The 20,013-nt window shown below is 38.8% G+C and overlaps 1 protein-coding gene across 11 annotated transcripts in view; it reads left to right on the forward strand.

Annotated features, from left to right (window-relative positions):
• RARA (retinoic acid receptor alpha) overlaps nt 1-20,013 on the forward strand; it is a 211,055-nt gene that overhangs the window by 142,091 nt on the left and 48,951 nt on the right. The window contains exon 1 of one of the 11 annotated variants that reach the window (XM_032236710.1): nt 7,308-7,476. The exons of the other annotated variants lie outside the window; for them this stretch is intronic. Coding sequence (XP_032092601.1) covers nt 7,308-7,476 — 169 coding nt within the window. Of the gene's footprint in view, nt 1-7,307; nt 7,477-20,013 lie in introns of those variants that run through there. 11 annotated transcript variants of the gene reach the window in all.

Consider the following 20,013-nt stretch of genomic DNA (forward strand, 5'->3'; position numbering starts at 1 on the left):
AAGGGGGTTTGCCGGGTGGCTGCTCATGAGTGTGGTCGCTTCATGGCTGTTGTGTTGCGCTGCTGCGACAGCGCCACACAGCCATTCACACATGAGGCTGTGCCCGGCTCTTTGGGAGCCCGCTTGCAAGAGAGCAGCTGCCTGGCAACCCCAGAACAATAAACCCTCTCCCCATAATAAATCCCAAGCCATATTTTGTAGGTAAAAAGAAAATAAGACCCTGTTGTATTTTCTGTGATGGAGAAAAAGAATTTTGGGTAGGCCAGAAAGGACCAGCTGTTGGCTCATCCTCTTTAGAACTTGCTAAAGAGGATAGTCTGTTCTTCTTTATTGAAGACCCTGCATTATGTTGCATGCATCAGCGTAAAACTAATTATTCCATGATTCAATTTGTGGTGGAAATGAAGAAATTGAAGTATTTTAATTCTCTGCCATTAAGGTTTAAGCTAATGACTTTTTTATGAGCACTAAGAATCTTTATAAACATACTGGTATAATAGATTTCTAAATCATATTGTAATATTGTGTATATTACCATTATTTTCATTAATGTAAATCAAGCTGATTGGACTCAGCCAGCACATTTAGTATTGGATTTAATCATATATCACGATTCTTTGTATTTCATAAAATGCGTTATTTGTTGCTATAATTTCAATATTTTTTAAAATGAAGATAAACTATGGTTGCTTCTTTTTCATTGCAGCTACAGAAAATTTGAGCATTCATTACACATGTTCATTAATTAGAAAGTCACTTCCGCAGATTTAGGCTAGCAGATCTGGCTACAAAAATACAATCACTGGACAGCAACAGAGAAAATTCCCATTTTGGAGTAATATATCCCTTATTCATCCGAAATTAACATGCTGTGGGGAAGATCCAGGATTCAGGATAAACTTTTGAGCATCCTTAAGATAAACACTTTTGGTGATTAGAATATATCACATTCTGAATGATTTTTTTAAAAGTATGGGATAACAAAACTTTTGAAGGTTTGAAAATGCCTCTGTTATTGTTTTAACCAGAATAAGCATTGTCCTGTGAAAGAGGGAAAAAATGTTTTTTTCCCGTGATCTTTTTCATATACAACTCCCCAAATTAGAAAGCTTATGTATCTTGTGCAAGAATTTCTTTTTTAGAGGGAGAAAAGAATGGGGGGTACGTGCGTGTTGTTTCTGAATGTTCTTAGGAAAAATCTGAAGCCTTGGGGGCTTGGAAGGCACACTTAGGTTGGATTGGTATATTTTTATGGGAGTGTCATAAAAACACATTCACACTATATCAAACAGTTTGACAAAAAGCCCTTAGGAATTTCCTTATCAGATGAAGAATTATTACTATTTTTTTATTCTCTGTGTTTGGGTTTTAGAGTTCTTTTCATTTCCCAATACTAACTTTTTTGGGGGAAAAAAGTAAGATGCAAGTGTGATCTTGTCTTTTTTAGTTTTCTGTTGTTGTGAATCCCTGAGTTCTGGCAGCATTTAACTTATAGGAAAATATGGTTTGACCATTTAGCTGTTTGAAAACTCATTTCTTTTAAGACTCTGTTTCTCAATGCATAGCAATTTGTTTTCCTATGTCCCATGATCCTTAATAGAACTTGGCATTAAACAAATATGGAAGGCCTGAATATTAATATTACAAATATTGCACAGATTAAATATTGCGCATGACATTATATGTTGCCTAGACATATACAATTAGTGTTTTAGAGAAGATCTTGGGTGAACTTCACATAAACTACTGGATGATTATTTTGATTCTGGGCTTTCTAAGTTGCATGCTTATAAGTGTAGCAAGCATTTTGTCTTTTCTGTTAGATGGATAGCTGAAGAAAGGTTCAATATATGCAAAGAAGAGCATCTATGAGTCTGTGCATCTTTGTGTAGATTTGTGGGAAATTATGATATTTATTACGGATACGGAGCATTGAACATTACTTAAAATGAGAGGTGGAGATTGAAAGTTAATTGTAAGGAATTACTGTAGATAACTACCTCTGAAAAGCTTCCTATGGTGATATTATAAATTCTTCAAGGGCTAAGGATAACATTTCACATTGGAAATGAATTGTCTCATGAGTCTGACTAAGCAATTGGGGCAAGGAGAAATGCAGAAATGATTGTCTTGATTGCATAGTTTTACTTGTTCTTTTGAATTATCTGTTTGACAGTGTAAACATTGAACATGTCTTTCCTTGGAGTTATCTTTTGATTGGGGAAATCAATACTGAAATATAGATAGCATTTTAACAGATGTTTTACCTCATGTTCCAAAAAGGTTCTCTCGGTGCAAGTTTAGAAGTATGGGTTGTTTTGCAATATTATGGTTTTTGTTGAATTGGAATGGGGGAGGAACTTGATTGGTTAGTGATTGGAGATTTCTTGGGAAGTATCAGTTGATTGGTGGTTAGGAATTGTGCCATTCTGGTGCTATTGGTGCTATTTTGATGATCCCCCTCATCGGTCTTTTGGGCATAGTTTAAATCAGGCATTTGACTAGATAGTAAATTATATCCTGCCTGCTCCATTGATATGGTGATAGCTTTTTGTTGGAATGCTAGAATTCAAGATGAACTCTTTTCATCTTGATCTGATCTCCTTAAGCCTAAAGAAACCCAATTAAAAGTATTTGTAAGAAACCTGGGCGACTGTTATCCCCCCAAATTCTTGTAAATGTTGACTGTGCCTGATCTATATTTACGCTTAATTAAGTGGATACAATTCTGCAAGCCCCTTTCTGTCTCTTGAGAAGCCATTCTAGTTTCTTGGGTTCAATCATTATTCCATACTGCAAAAGTTTCACAAATAATCTGAATAGAATAGATCTTTCTTGAAGTATTTATGCCAGTAATATCTCAGAATGTAAATTCATGAGCAGCATGTTATCTGAATTCCAAGACAACAAATTTGAATTGTTCAGATTTAAGCATTTTACTTTGTATAATTTGCTTTGTTTCTCTTGGGCAAGATAGAAGCATGGAATTCCTGACTCCCAAACATCTTAGGAGTTCATGGCTTAATTAGACATTATTTCAAACGTAATATTTCAAATTTAAGAAGCATATTTTTCTTTTTATAAAAGGCAGAATCTAGAGAACTATTACATGGAGTTGAATATGTGACAATTATCCTTGCCCTGCAAAGGGCTCATATCTGTTTATAGTCCTGGCCTGCAAATGTGTGTTGGCTTGCAGAGTTCGTCATCATAGGTAATATTAGTTCAGGTTTTTTTATATATATAATTTAGCACTATGTTGCTTTAGAGAATTAGTGCAATTCCTTTTTCATGTATGCAGAATTGAAAAAAAAATGGCTCAGTGGTCTGAATCAATGCAAGGCTGCATTCTTGGTTCATGTGATTAAAATTTTGCTCTGATGAGATTTAGGTGGCTTTCTTTATCACAGTTGCTTCTCCTCTTTATAACTAATATTTTGTGACTTTATTTTATTTTATTTCAATCTCCATGCAATTTTTGTAAATCAAATATTTAAAAGAAAAGCACGTCTTGTGCAAAGAAAAAAACAGTAGAAGTGGTAATGAGATATAGAAACTCCTTTATGAGGAAAGGCTAAAGCATCTGGGATTTTTAATTTGAAGTGAAAGTGGGCAGGAGTATAAAATTGTGCATAGTGTGGCAATTGTGGGTTCAGATACATTTTTCCTCCCTTTCTCATGGTGGTAGAGTTTAGAGGTTCACCTATTACAATAAAAAGGAATTTATGAACTTTAAAAAGGCGTATGGGTAGTTCTTTACACAAACCAGCAACTGGCATAGTCTGCTGGCACCAGATGCAGTGATGTAAAATTAAGGTGGTTTTAAAAGAAGACTGAGCAAATTTGCAGAAGTTTGAACTATCAATGGGTAGTTGTCTTAATGGCTTTTTATTATCATGAGAATCATAGGCAGTACAGGTAACCCTCAATTTACACTAATATGCTTATTTACAACAATACGTGAGGTTGGACGTTACAACAGTAACTTTCACACTTACTAGTATTGCAGTACCTCCATGGTCACATGATCAAAATTCAAACATTTGGCAACTGATTCATATTTATACAGTGTCTTGGGGGTCATGTGATTCCTTTTTGCGACGTTCTGACAAGAAAACTCAATGGGGAAGCCAGTTTCACTTTAGAACAGTGTTTTTCAACCACTGTGCCGTGGCACACTAGTGTGCCGTGACATAGTGTAAGGTGTGCCGTGGGAAAAACACCTTATATATAGTCAATATAGGCACAGAGTTAATTTTTTAAAACATTTTCTAATGGTGGTGTGCCTCGTGATTTTTTTCATGAAAAAAGTGTGCCTTTGCACAAAAAAGGTTGAAAAACACTGCTTTAGAACAATGTGACTAACTTAATGACTGCAGTGTTTGCTTAACAAATGTAGCAAGAACGCTCATAAAATGGGGTAAAACTCACTCAACAAATGTCTGGCTTAGCAATGGAAATTTTGGGCTCGAATGTGATCGTAAGTCAAAGACTATTTGCATCTCTTAATACCAGCCAGCTGCTAGGGAGTTAACAGTGGAAGAAGGCTATTGCGAACTTCCTGAAAGCATCTGGTTGGTCACCTTGGATCACAGAATTCTGGACTAGATTAGCTCACTGGTCTTCTCCAGTAAGCTCTTAATGTTCTTATCTATCTAGTGCATGTTTGTGAATGTGTGTGTGTGTGTGTAACAAAGCCTACCATTTTATTCACTGCTGTGCTCATTTTGAGCTATATGATATTATTTGGATAATTACGTGTCTAGAATGGCAGGTTGCAAACTGTGACAGTTTGGAGATTATATAAAGACTGAATATCCCTTTTGATGACTGCTGATACTAAATATTGCTGAAAGCGTGTTACAGCTATTCAGTAAACAGCTCTGTTGTGAGATTTAACATTTCAATTGACCATTCAAGATCCTTAAGGAAAAAATAAACCATTGTAGTGTGTTAATACCCTTTGTTTTAAAGGCAAGTGCAGAATAAATGTGTGTAATGCAGTAGAATTTTTTTAAAAAAATATGTAACAGCTCTGTTTGTTAAACAATATTGTTCATGTGAAAATACATTTCTTCCTACAGTATTATTGTGGTGTGAAACACTGAGATATATTTGCCCAAATTTATTCTTCCACAGGGCTAAAGGACAAAGTACATTCCATATTCCCAAACCAAAAGTATGGATGTAATATGTTATCTCAGAGTATGATCTCTGAACTGGAAATTCCCTATTTAAATCCCTGGCAACTCAGGTGATTTGGGGCAAGCATCTGTCCACTATACTAGGTTATGTGGATAATAGTTCTGCCCTGCCTTCCAATGCAGGAGCAAGAACTACAGGAGTAATTCTGCTTAACAGTATTAGTTTAAACATCAGGGTGTCTGTCTGCTTTCTTCCCACTTGGCTGGCAGGTGTGATGGAATACTGGGAATTTTGTGTGTGTGTGTGTGTGTGTGTGTGTATTATTGCTCAGCATTCTTTTTCTTAAATGTATGAACAGCCTTTTTAAAAAAAAAAAAATCCTTACCGGCTCGCTGAACAGAACACCTTTTTATCTGTTCGTGGTAGGTCTGCTTTTGGCTCAGCGGTGTGGCTGCCGCATGCTGGTGGCAGCCCTGGCAGGCAAAGAGGAGGAGGTGGGGGGGGAAGCGCCCCTGTGATGTCACTGGGAAGGAGAAGGCCTGTGAGTGGGTCATTTGGAGGTGAAGCTTTTTGTGAGGAGAGTTCAGGCGGAGTTCAGCTGCATAACATTACGCAAATAGGGGGTGGCTGGAGGAACAGCAGAAACCTCCGATTTAGAGAGGGGTGATGCAGGCAAAAGGGGCCGCCCTGGCCAATTCCTTGCCACAAAAAAGAGGGGGGGGGTCTGCTTGCTTTTTTTCCTTGCGGCACTCCAGGGATGGAGAAAACACATGATGATGCGGTGTCTGCAGTTTTGTAGCTACAGACATCTGCTGGAGAGGCACTTTTTTTTAACACCCGTCCTTTTTCTCTCCTCCCTTCTATTCCTCCTCCCCTTCCTTTATTTCATTCATTCATTCATTCATTTCTCTCTGTTCCCTTCTTCCCTCCTCCCCCAGCCTACGCTTTTCCACATTTGGTTGGGGCTGCGCAAGACACAGCACGCAGCAGGTAAGGAAAGAGTTAAGCTGGTTGAGAGCCGACTTTTCGAGTCGAGGAAAGATTTTGTGCTGCCTTTAATCTATCAGTCCTATACATCACACACATACATAGGCACACACAAAACACATGCGCGTATGCGCTCTAGCTCTCTCTCTTTCACACACACACACACACACACACACACACACACACACACACATACACACATCTTTTTCCCAGGGAGAGGAGAACCAAGCTTCTGGAGAAAAATCCTTCTGCATCCAAGACAATTCAAGGCCTCTGGCATCTTCCCAAGCATTGAGAACCTGACAACACATTTGTATAATTCCATTATTTTTCTCTCTCCCTTTCCCTCCTCTTTCTGCGGTGGGATAGAGATGTGATTTTAATACATGTAAATGCAATCCATGATTGCCTCCAGTTCTCTGAGAGATAGCAAAACAATTCTTGAATTCTGGCAGGAAGTTTTTTTTTTTTTTTTTTGTATGCATGTATGTTTGAAACTTTTTCTCCCATTTTTTTCTGAAAAGAGTTACTGCAAAGAAACTCCCTCTCTTCCCTTTCTTCTTGTTAGTTTGGGAGAAGGAAGCATGAAACTGAATGGGAGGTGGAAATGTGTCCAAAATACTATCTAATACCAGGGAGCCTACTTCTATAAAGAATTTTACTCTTCAGAAGGCAGAACGGCTTGGATTCTATTATTTTTGTAAAAGTAAAAAATACATTTTTTTATTTTTCTAAAAAAAATATTTGTTTGGATTTATGAATCTGTCTTGATCGTGAAGCATAATTCAGGCTAACTTGCTAGCCTAATTTTCAAGGGATGCCTTTGGAATAGAAGAATGGAGATTTGAATATTGTCCTTTGGATGTTTTTTTCAAAACTTTCAGCAAGACCTTCTGTGACCAACCTGGTCTGTTTGGTGGATTCCCCAGCTGCTTTTGGATTCCCTAAATACCTCTCCACCAGGGATCAAGGGGGTGGGGGAGTGAAAGCAAGCAAGCAAGCAAGCAAGAGCAGCACAGAAAACAGAAAACAACCAGTCAACTTCCCCTCAGCTCTGTGAATTAAGTATCACTATAGAATTTTGCTCTTTCATCATCAAACTTTTGTTCTGATTCCCTCCTTCCCATTCCACACTAGATCCCAACCCCTCTTACCCCTTGTTCTGCTTGGAGAAGATGTACGAAAGTGTGGAGGTAGCTGGTTTAAACAGCAGCCCTAATTCCTTCTTCATGATGGATTTTTACAACCAGAATCGTGCATGCTTGATCCAGGACAAAGGAGCTGTGAACCCCAATCCCTACAGCACCCCTGTTCGTAACCAGCACTGGAACAGTTCCAATCACTGTACGTATAATGTGATCCTCCGGGACCTGACCGCGTTAAGTTGACACCCCATTGCCCTGTTTCCTTATTCCCAGCTTTTAAGGTGACCTTATTGAGAAAGACTAGAAAGCCATACAATAGTGCGGACATTCGCAGTATGGGAATCTTCCATCCATGGAATTTGAAATTCTTGGTTGGTTTATGGCAAGTGAAAACATATTCTGTTGTATTAAAGGATAATTGGGTGTGTGGAGGTGAGGATGAAAGATTGAGAATGCATTGCTTTTGTACTGCTTGAATACTGCCTTTACAAAGGTATGCATATTGAGATCTTGCTTTCCTTCTCCTTTCCCCCTTTCCGGTGGCAGAGGACTTCCCAATATACTTTCCCCCTTAAATGCATCACATCCCCACCTCTTGTTTTAATCCTCTGAAGTGTTGAATTCTGCTTTGGTTTTTGGGGGTTCCCCCCATTTTATGAAAAGCCACAGAAAGCAGAGTTAATCTATTAAAAAAATAGAATTCCATATTAGAACAAGAGTATTATGGTATTTAAAATAATTTTGCATGAATCGGCATTTCTTTCTAATTCTTGTGAAACTTTATGTTATCCTCACCCCAGGTTGAAATACCTTCCTCCACATTTGCAGGGAGGAAAATTGTCTGTTTTTCACATACATATTTTAGTATTTTTTTTCCTCTTTGAGCCATTCTGACTTCCCAGTTTTAGATAGCTACTTCCATAACCTGTTTAATTTGATCCTTCTGTTGTTAAGCCATACTCTCTAAGTAATACTTGAAACTTAAATTTGTAAAGGGTTTGTGTGTATGTGTGTGTTTGAAAAATGTGAACAAATTTTAGGGAAGCATATGTAAGAAAGACTTGTGGTGCCAAATAATCTCCTCTCCCCTCTTTTTTCCATCTCGGTGACAAAATCCAATTAACTAAAGAGTACACCACATCTTTAATCTTTCTATAAATATATAGGTGAATTGCCTCTAGGTGGATGAGTTAGCAAGTGGAAAAGGGAAAGTAGGATTTTGGAAAATAATCAAAAGTTGGGTGTAGTCCTTCAGGATCTTTGTCAGATTTTTTTTTAAATATTGCATGCATCCCATTGTAATCTCTCTGCCACGAACATTCCTCATTAAAATCACAAATCTTTCTGATGAAAATTTTTGAATACATTTTCCCCCCTAGTTTAACTATTTTCTTTTAAAGTAAATATTATTGTTTCTAATACCGTCCCTAATATCTATCCCAGGTCCTACCTGGAGTGTACAGACTAATATGCTTATGATTTGGATTTTAATTGTATGTATTCCCTTCTATTTCTTTTGTTTTTCTCTTTGTTCTTTTCCAGGGAGATATACGTTTGTTTGTTTTGAAATTAATTTCTTTCCAAAAGGTTGGATATGGGTGGAGACAGGGATGGGGAATAATCTGTGAAGCACAGTTTGACTCTGACTTGAGAAGCAGCATTGAGGGTGGAGTTTGCAGCAATTAAAAAAAAACTATTTAGATAATTTGCTATAATATCTTGGACTGAATGATAAACTTTCTTTTGGAGAACCACCCACCAAAGTTAAGAGAAACAAGCATTTTACAGATATAACATTATGTCCTTTGGAATAGTTGCTACATAAATTGTTATTTTGATTTACTAATAACCTTTAACTCCTGTTTTATTCTTCAGCAGGAAGACTTAAATGAAGGGATAAATATAAGCTTGGATTCTTCGTTTACAACATGCCCTCTAGTATCTAACACCTTTGTTTTCATGGACCATATTAAACTATAAGTCCACTTTGTCTTTTCCTAATAATAAAAGTTTGTGAGAATCCAAAACATTTTATATATTCTAATTTAGAGGCAGTTGTACAATCAACAGAATTGAGGGTTAAGGATTTTTTTTTGACCATACCAGTTCAGCCTAGAGATGAAAAGCTGCTGTGTTTAATGTTTCCCTAAGGGGTGTTATTCTATCTGCAGAAAATCAGCATGTCAAGAGAGTTGAGTTCTGGCATAATTTTCCTAATATGCTATTTCCTATATGCAGAAAAGGATTTCACTTAATCTTTTTTATTGATCAACACACAACTGCCTTCCTGCAGTGAGTAATCCAGGGCAAGTTTGACAAGTTGGTAATGCTTATTGTTTGAGCCTGTTCCAGGCAGTCCATTCAGTGATATTTAAAGCTAGACTGTGCTATCTCCATTTTGCAAAAGTAAGACTTGAAAATACAAATTTGTCTAAGACCACCCAGTGAGTTCCTGTCTCACAGGAATTTTGAATGGGGGAAAATCTCAGTTACAAAAGTGATCACTAGGAATCATAGGTTAAAGCTATGATCTACCTCAATAAATTGTGTGAGTATTGATATTTCTATTTTTACCTTTGTTCATGTGCCAACCATCTCTCACAATCAAATGCATCTCTGGTAAAATAAGAATAACTTAATGTAAGATTTTAGTGAAGCCAATGGCACAGAGAAAGGATAATAATCTTCTTGGTGCATTATGTTTGCAAAAAAATAGCTCTGGCAAAATATAAAAATTATATTGGATTTTACGCAACAGATATTGATGAATCTCTGGTATTGTAATGACTCTGCTCAACCATTGTTATGAGAACTTCTCCTCATAACAACATTCTACTTAAAGCACCAGTGCTGCAGGCCTGACTATTCAGTACCAATAATTATTCTTTCAAGTGAGGAAGCTAGTATTACAGAGCGTCTTCTGAACTAAATGCTGGAACAGAAAGGTAGGATATACCATATTTTTCAGACTATAAGATGCTCCAGACTATAAGATGCACCTAGCTTTTGGGGAGGAAAACAAGAAAAAAAATCTGCCTTTGCCTCCCAGCAATTTGCCTCCTTGCAGCAAACAGCCTGGTCAGCTTCAGCACTGCCTGGATTAGCATGAGCACCTGATTGGCGGTTGGATCGGCCTCCCGGAATACCGCCTATCAGCTGCTCCAGGCTTCAGGGATCGCCGCCGCCTATTGCTGCCACCACCTATTGTCACCTCCATGCATCCCACTTTCAGCCTCTGTGCCCCCGTTTTTGTCCTCCGCGCATCCTGTTTTCGGCCCATTCCAGGTGGTAGGGATTGCCACTGCTGCCGCCTATCCCCGCTGCCTGGAACAGGCCAAAAATGAGGTGCACGGAGGCGATAGGTCATAGGTGGTGGCGGCAATAGGCAGTGGCGATCCCCACAGCCTGGAACAGCTGATAGGCGGTATTCCGGGAGGCAGATCCAACCACCAATCAGCTGCTCATGCTAAATCAGGCTGTGCTGAATCTGATCAGGCTTTTTGCTATTTGCTGCAAGGAGGCAAATTGCTGGGAGGCATAGGCCGAAGGGTGGGGATGGGTGGAACTTTGGCAACATTCGCTCTATAAGACACAGACATTTCCACCCACTTTTGGGGGGTGGGAAATGCATCTTATAGACCGAAAAATACGGTACATCTCTGTGCAATTCAACAGATTCATAAGAAGCCTGGTGGCACTTCCTCTAGACCACAATTAGTTATCTGTTTATGCTATAGTTGAGTTCGTATTGAATCACAAGGACAAGAATGTGGCTATATTTGAAAACATGTTAGATAACAGACACATTAACAAGGTTGCTACGAGGATAAAATGAATAATCCCCTATGAGCCACCCAGAAGACTTTGGTGGGAAGAAAGCATACAGTTGTGGAACAAAGAATCATTTTGCTGCAATCACATCTCTTTCTAAGACTCTGTATGTCATGTAGGTGGAATTTGGAATTTGAATTTGCCCCAAATCCACTAGTAATTCTAGGGCTCAGATTGGGCCTAAATCTTGGTTCTTTGAAGATTCCAATAGATTAATTTATTAGTCACTCTCTTTTTTTAAAAAAGCACAGATTATCAATCTAATTGTGGTTCCTTGTCTTTCCCTAAAGTTTATGGATTTATTTAAGATAGACTTCTTTTAAATGTTTTATCATATCTATATACTTTATCAGAATATAGATTAAAGCAATGTAGACCTGATTAACACTTTTAAAAGGCCCTTCTTATTTCAAAAGGCCTAGCCTTTTGGTTCTCAGATAGTTGTGTCTCATAGAAGAGGCATTACCATGTTGAAGATTTCCATGAAACATTTACATTTTCTTTCATTTTAGCTACCACTTTGGACCCGTTAGGGTGCAGCAAATGTGGTTCATTGATCACAAAGAATTAACAAAAATGTATAAAGAATTTTCAGACATTAACATTGAAATATACAACATTATAAAGAATGTTAAAATAGAGAAGCATATATTTATTCAAAAACCTATAGATAAAAAGACATGCTTTCAAGTAGTTTGAAACACCATTAAATCAAAAAAATCCTCACAATCAAATGCAGAATCCGACTGGCTTAAACATATATTCCTTTCAGCTTCATAGTTCAGTATTCACATGTACAGTATTCAGCTCATGGTGTGACCACACTTGAGGAAAGCTATCTGAGCACAGCATGTGACTTATATGTATAGAATAATTTCATTTTTGTATTTTAATTGTTTTTAATTTTTTAAAAAAATGTTCACCACCCAGAATCAGTTTTTGAGATGGGCGGCCATACGAAATTAATTAATTAATCAATAAACAAATCATATTGTTTCCTGTGGAAGAAAGGCAGAGGAATAAAGATTTGTGAGGCACAATACATGACTGCTTCTATTAATATTTTAAATTATTTAATGGCTTTTCTTTTCCTGTGCTCAAGTATCAAAATAACATCGAATTAAAAATCAACAACTCCTGCTCTCCAAAGGGGATTGTTCATATCCTTTACACAACTAGGACTAATAGATGTTGAAGAAAATGTTATAGTAAAACAGCTGCCCTGGAGATTCCCTTTGGCCTTTAATCTGCAAGTGGGCTCATTAGATCTTTAAGAGCTGTTTTTATCGGATTCTCCCCCCCCCCACCATCTTTGAAAAAAAACACCTCTCCTAAATGCTCGTCCCCTCACTGTCTACATTGGATTGGCTGGGGAATTTTCTTTCAGCCCCACCTTTTCTTCTCTAGCAGTCAGGTTTGTTTGCTTTGCTTGGCTCCTGGTATTTTGTTCCCCTCTCCTGTGAATAGACGGGAATAAAACCAGAGAGTTTCCCCCTGGGATAGCTGCTTTGCTGATTTCTACCCAGCTTCCTCTCCTTGCCACCCCTATGGATGTGTTCCTGCTGTTTTAAAGGAAAACAAAATAAAGCACAACTACCCCTCCTTCAAATCTGTACCCTTGTAAGTGAATGCATATGGATGCATAAATATGTAGTTCAATGATATTTTTTTTCCTGTGTGTGGAGCGGGAGGGAATATTTGATATTTGTCATTTTCATTCTCCATTTGACTTAAGCTTTTCCCATGAGAAAATCAGGGGGTGGGAAAGAACGAAAACCCCATATTTGGCTGCAATCTTTGGGGAATTTGCGATCTCTTTTTTTTTTCCCTTGGTAATTTTCATCTCTGCCTTTGAAAAAACAGGCTGGGAGGGATGGGCAGGCAGCAGGAGGGAGCTGCAGAACCGGAAGTCAGGGATGTCTGCAGAGGGGTTATTTATAGCTAAAGCTGGCTTTCTTGATGCTTTGCATGGCGCAGAAGGGAAATCTCTACCAGTTCCGTAAGGCTCACAAGGGAAATCCTTTTGGCACAGATTTAAATGGGAAAGGGAGCCCTACATCATCAGAAAAGATGGTGAAGTTTATCACAAGCTCTGAAGGACTTCCTTTCTTTTTCTTTTTTTCTCCACGGGACAACTTCTTTTTTTTAAAAAAGACCCAGAAAATAGTACATATTTGCTAGTCTATCCATGCATTTCTGGATTCATACTTATTTTGTAAGTTCTGCACATCCATTGTGCTTTTAATTATACCAATTAATTTTGCAGTATATTGTGCACCAGTCATATTTTATCCTCAAATACCATAATTTAGCAAATAAAGCAAGCTACTTTGCAGTGAATATTGTATAATCTGCTTGCTTCTTTCTTAAATTTGTACTTTTCCTATAAGAATAATAGGGCTGGAGAACGTGCAAGAAGTAATAGGAACAGGGACTACTATTAGGAATATAGATAGTCAAACTTCATATTTCTAATTTTAGGAAGATTATTCTAACCCCATTTCTGATCTTTTCCAGGGAAAACATTCTGGTTATGTTACAACATATCCAAAAACTAAAACTAGAAATTATTTGGAGGAAGAAATAATATTTTGTTTGCTTTTACAGGAAGTCAAGCTAAGTGCAATTTCAGAGCCCAGATGTTTTAACCTTTGTAGAGTTTTTATAGATACATAAAATGGATTGATGACAACCTAGGTAATATTTAAGAATCTTTTCAGACTTAGACTTGATGTGCCTTCATTGATAACTGCTCTATAAAGATATTACATTGATAACTTTCTTTGCCAAGATGTGCTGAATTCAGCAGTTACAGAGTAGGACTAAAGTTAATTTACATGTTTAACAAACTTTCTCCAACTAGCATTCATTAGAAATATAACTAAAATGTTCAGATTAAGACAGAATAAAATTGCAAAAATTATAATCTATGGTGAAAATGAACAGGAACATATAAGCATAGAAATTCAGGGGAATATGACAGAATACTGCATACTATTTCATTTGTATTTAGTAGAAGACACTTTAATTTCTTCAACTCTAAAAGTATACACACACACACACACATACATACATACCATGGTAAAAATTTACCATGGTATGTAAAAATTTTACAAACAAAAACTGCTGTGGCTATTAAAACAGTCTCCTTTCTTTTAGAAAATTTGACTTCTACTTGAGTTCATATTTTTAACAGAATTGATAAAATATAAGCAGAATAAAATATGAAATGTAACTAATCCTATATGAAGAGTATAACCAAGTTTGTTTTAAAACAAGAAACAGCTTCAGGAGAATTTCTTAATTGATGTACAGGAACAATTACTTTTCAGGTTTTTTATATAACTGTAAACATTTATTTTTATAAACCCTAGAATGTTATATATAATTCCTGATGGGATTTATATTAATAATATGTTGATAGCTATAATTGTCCTAATAGACATTAATTCAGTCTTGATGATATAATTGTCAAAAACGTGATGATAAATAAGAACAGAAAGCAATAAAAGCTATTAAGTTTATGAGAAGTAATAAAACACTAGGGGTTTGCTTTTGTCAGGAACAATATTAAAATATTTCCCAAAATTAGCCAGAAAATTAGCAATTAGCTGATTTGGCTCAAAATGAATTATGATACCAAGCACTTGGAAAAATTTGATGTTTGTAGATTTAGGGCCAATGTTTGATTCTTGGTCATTGACTATAATGAACTTGATTTGATTCTATTCATACATATCATAATTTTTTAATGGTATTGTAACTCAATTTAGTTAGAACCTAAGAATACACATTGATATTAATCAGGCTTCTTAATGTGCAAGAATCCAGGTTACATATGACATTAAGTATGAGCCAGCAGTGTGCTGCAGGTGCCAATGCGTGCCAGGCATCAACAGAGGGATAGTATTAAGAACACAAGAAGTGTTAATACTATTTTAATAGAATAAGAGTTGGAAGGAACTTACCTTCTAGTCCAACCCTCTGCTCAAGTAGGAGACCCTATACCATTTTAGTCAAATGGCTGTCCAATTTCTTTTAAAAACCTCCAGTGATAGAGCACCCACACTTCTGAAGGTAAGCTGTTCCACTAGTTTATTCTTACTCTCAGGAGATTTCTCCTTAGTTCTAGATTGATTCTCTGCTTGGTTAGTTTTCATCCATTGCTTCTTGTCTTGCCTTCTGATGCTTTGCAAGATAGGTGACATCCCCTCAAATATTGGAACACTGTTGTCATATCACCCTAGTCCTTCTTTTCACTAGACTAGACATATCCAAATCCCGCAACTGTTCTTCATATGTCCAGCCTCCTAATCATCTTTGTTGCTCTTCTCGTAACTCTTTCCAGAATCTCAACATCTTTTTTATATTGTGTTGATCAAAACTGGATATGGATTCCAAAACTGGTCTTACCAAGGCCTTATTAAATTATACAAACACTTCACATAATGTTGATTATATCCCTCTGTTAATGTAGTCTAGGATTTCATTGGCTTTTTTAGTAGCTGCAGTACACTGCTGGCTTTATACTGCAGTGGTAAGAACACATTTGGACTACTGCATTCAATGTTGGTCAACACATTCAAAAAAGATGTTGAGACTCTAGAAATAGTGCAGAGAAGAGCAACAAAAATGTTTAAATTATTAGTTTATATGTGTAGGAATATGTGCCTATCGCTGCATAACAGAGTAAGCTCCCGCTACTTGTCCCAGCCTCTGCCAACCTAGCTGTTTGAAAGCAGGTAAAAATGCAAATAGAAAAATAGGAATAGGAACCACCTTTGGTGGGAAGATAACAGCATTCTGTGCACCTTTGCCATTTAGTCATGCCGGCCACATGAACATGGAGACATCTTCGGACAGCTCTGGCTCTTCAGCCTTGTAACAGAGATGACCACCGCTCCCTAGAGTTGGGAATGACTAGCAATATGTGCAAGGGAAACCTTTACTTTTACCTTTTAGGAATATGTGAGAAAAGACACAGCAGTTTTAAAGACTGCATGCAAGTGTTACATTCATAATCTTAAATGCTCTCAGATAACCTTTTAAATAGAATCCTACTGTGTTACACAATGCTAATTAATGTTTTAATTTAGTGTACTTTGCAAAGAATATTTATAATCAATCTCATTACAGGAACCTTAACAAGTCTAATTCCTTTCACATATGTGTGATCAGTGCAGGAAACCTGAAGAGAGACACTGTATGAATAAGGGAAAGTGGCCTCCGACAACTTTTATTTGTTTTGTGAGCCATCTTTATAATGGTTCTCCTATGGGTGATTTTATGTGGGTGTGGGAGTGTGTGGTATTTTTGTCTTGTCAAGCCTTTTATTTATCCAAGTCTTTAAAATAATATTTATATATTGGGATGTGTATCAATTGTAGTTAGATTTTTAAATTGTTGCTGTTGTACTTCATTAGCATGATATATAAAGCAACTATTTGGAAAATTAGTTATTCTATATCAGTGACGGCTAACCTTTTTGCCATTGCGTGCCAAAAGCGGGAGGAGCGCAGGGGGGTCGGGTGCGGGTGTGCCATACCTATAATACCCTTTTTGCCCTCCCCAGGCTTCAGAGGCATTCTAGGAACCTGGAGCAGATGAAAACGGTCTCCCCCAACCCCTGGAGGCCTTCCAGAGGCACTTCATTGTCTCCTGCACTGCGTTGGGGGTGAGCTAAGCAACCTGTTCTTGGAAGTGATGGCTGTGGCTTGGCCCTGAGCTCTTGCTCTGTCTACCCTTATCTCCTCAAAGAGACAAAGAAACAGCAGCGGACGCTGTTGACAATTCAAAACCATTACTCACTCACCCCCAGACTAGTTGCCCTCTGATTGGCCGAATTGGTTCCGAAGGTGGGGAAAGCGAGTGGAAGCAAAGGTACAAAGAGCCTTCCCCCCCCCCCCCACATTCAGGCACCTATCTCCCTCGTTATTGGCTCCACTTAGCCATGAAACCAGCAATTGGTACAAAAACACTCTGCGTCAATTGGCTGTGGGAAGAAGTAGTGCCTCTTAACGTTCTTGCCGGCCTCCACGGATGGTGGCAGAGCTTGTGTGGGAAGTTGAGTGTGGGAGGAAGATAATGGCCACTTTGGAGGCAACGGACCCAGTGCCTTCCACTCGCACCCACAGCAGCAGCACTGCCGCTCTCTGCCATCTTTGGAGGCAACGTAAGTAAATGCTTCTCTTGTTGAGGCAGCCATGCTTGTGCAGTCCTAGCCCAAAGCCTCGTGACCACGCCACATGGAGAGGAGTGCTTGCCTCTGAAGGTGGCGGGGATTGGCGAGCGGTGCTACTGCGAGTAGAAGGTACTGGGCATCGGGGGGTGTTGTCCCTGCCCAGTTTGCAATGGTACTGAGAAAGCCGCAAGCCTCGCTCCTGTGTGCAGATTGAGATCTCGCCCCTTCGGCTGGGACCCGCTGGGCGCTGACCGCCCCAATGGAGCCCCTCAGCCCACTCTTCTGAAAGCCAGGCAGGACATGAAGGTGCTGTGGCCCTCGGCCATGCCACCATGGGAAAATGCATCCCCCTTGCCAATAAGTGAAGGACGTACCAGCTGCAAACTGCCCACCTGCATTCAGCCCAGTCTGCTTTCTCTCTCCCTGCACAGGCTCTCGGGTCTCTGCCAAGACCGGCTTCTTTGCTGCCTGTCCACACCTAGTGGCGGCTGGGGGTTGCTCTCTCACTCAGGCAACAGTTCCCCCTCCCCCTCCTCAAGTCTGGCAAGGAAACCTGCGCCTTCCACCAGATCCACCCAAGGAAGGAGAGAGAAAGCCTCTCCTCGAGCTAAAAGAAGCAGTTAAGGGCCAGAGACTGGGACGCTCCCTGGCGCAAGCAAGAAAATAAAGCTCCTTTTCTCAGCAATGTGGGGTGGAGTTTAAGGCTAACCCAGAAAGGGTGGCGGCCTGGTGTTTGTTGCTGCTTCTGGCTTGGTGAGAGGCACGTCAGCTGAGTCAGTCTCTCTCTCTCTCCTTCCTTGGGTGGATCTGGCGGGAGGAGTGGGCTTCCTTGCCGGGCTTGAGGAGTGGATGAAGCAGAACTGTTGCCCAATGAGCAAGAGCAACACCGGCTGCCTCTGGGTTAAGATGGAGCCACCTTAAGCCTCCTTCTCTTGGTCTCCTTGCCCCGGGAGACTCCTTGGGGCAGCGGCAAAGAAAAGCCGCTGCTCCACTCCTTCTGTGGCTCCTGCCCAGCACTCTCTCTTCTTTCTCCCCTTTGCCTCCCCACACTTGCTTACCTGTCCCAGAGAGCTTGAGCTATGCCTCCCTTCCATCCTCAACTGTTGCAAAGCACAATCCAATGCGCAAACCAGAAATCCATTTCCGAACTTCCGGTTCACGTTGGGTTGTTTTTCGCCCTCCAGAGGCTTCCCTGAAAAATGGCCAAAAATGAAGGCCAAAGTTGCGCTGGAGCTGACAGGGCAATGCCTCACTTGCCCTAACAAATGCCTCTGCGTGCCAACTGTGGCACACATGCCATAGGTTCGCCATCATGGCTCTATATCTTTAAAATAAGCTTGGCCAGCAATATTTTATTGCAAGGCGGATTTGAAGTATTTTAGCAACAGAGAAACATACAACTCACTTATACACTTGAAAGAGACACCTAAGAAAATTGGCCAGAACCTTTCATGCATATGATAGAAGTCACTCTTCACGTGGGGTTTAATTTACCAGTTAAAATCATTGTGAAAGGATCTAGTTGCAGAAGGTAGAAGGTATCAAAAGCACACAAGATTTCTCTTCTTCAAGGCTGTCTCCTGTCTCCAAAGTAAATCCTCTTCTGATATTAACATGCTTCATTGTGTCCAGAGTTAAATTTTTGCTTCTGTTTTTTTTTTTTATATTGGATAAGTCCCTCACTTTAATGCTCAATGCAATATTCTAAACATCTTCGAACCTTTGAATAATTTGAAGGCATGGCATGGAGGAAGGGTGTACTGCTAATGGGTGTGGTAGTGTGGTGAGTTTGGTCTGTTCAGTTTTTATTTCAGAAATACAGACCTAGCTGAACAGGAAAAGAAAGATCTAGTGTCTAAGTTTTGGAAATTCAACTTTGGATACAGAAAGTTCTAGGTCTATTCCTCTGGCATTTTCAGGTAAAACCAGAAATAATTTTACCTGAAAACCTGAGTTAGTCAATTTTGCCAGTAGAGGATTTGGCTGCAGTTTCCTAGGTTCCCAAACCTTTATGTCAGTTGTACTCTTTGCATTCTGGTTGGAAACTGATATTACTAAATGTTCCTTCAGCAATTTGAAATGTCTCCACAAATTTAAAAATAACATGTAAGAGAAAAAGTAGGTTATCTAGATTTTCTCCCTGAAATATACTTTCCAGTTGTACAGGAAATTATATTGCTCTGTATGGAGGAAGAGGAGGCTCAGTCAAATGAGCATTTACAATTAAAACAAATAACAAATATATGGGTTCAATAAAGTTTCAGATTCAATTCTTCCTTGGAAGAAGGAAGACAGTCATAGACAGTCCTATATACTATAACTATTATAAAGATATATGATAAACTCGAGAACTGATCTTTATTTTCCTATAGAGGCTAGAGTTATTACTTTACACAATTATGAGAAATATATTATATAGCAAGGGAAAATTGAGAAGACTGGATTTCCTTGAATCTGAAACATCTCAGGCTATTATGGTCCTGGACTAGATTAGTCTTACTGTATTTAATGTGTGACAATGAGATTGGAAATCATGCTTTGATAACTCTGCTTTTTTCTATTCTGTTCTCTTTATCAACTTTATCTTGTCTTGCTTTTTCCCCACACCTTTTGTCTTGCTTTTCCCCCACAGCAAGATCTCTGGTGTTATACCCATTTTAGTCTCGTGATAATTTCAACACTAATTTTTCACACACATATGGGCTGAATACTTGGGTTATGTAT

Source organism: Thamnophis elegans, chromosome Z, assembly GCF_009769535.1.
Source record: "Thamnophis elegans isolate rThaEle1 chromosome Z, rThaEle1.pri, whole genome shotgun sequence".
Classification (NCBI taxonomy): Eukaryota; Metazoa; Chordata; class Lepidosauria; order Squamata; family Colubridae; genus Thamnophis; species Thamnophis elegans.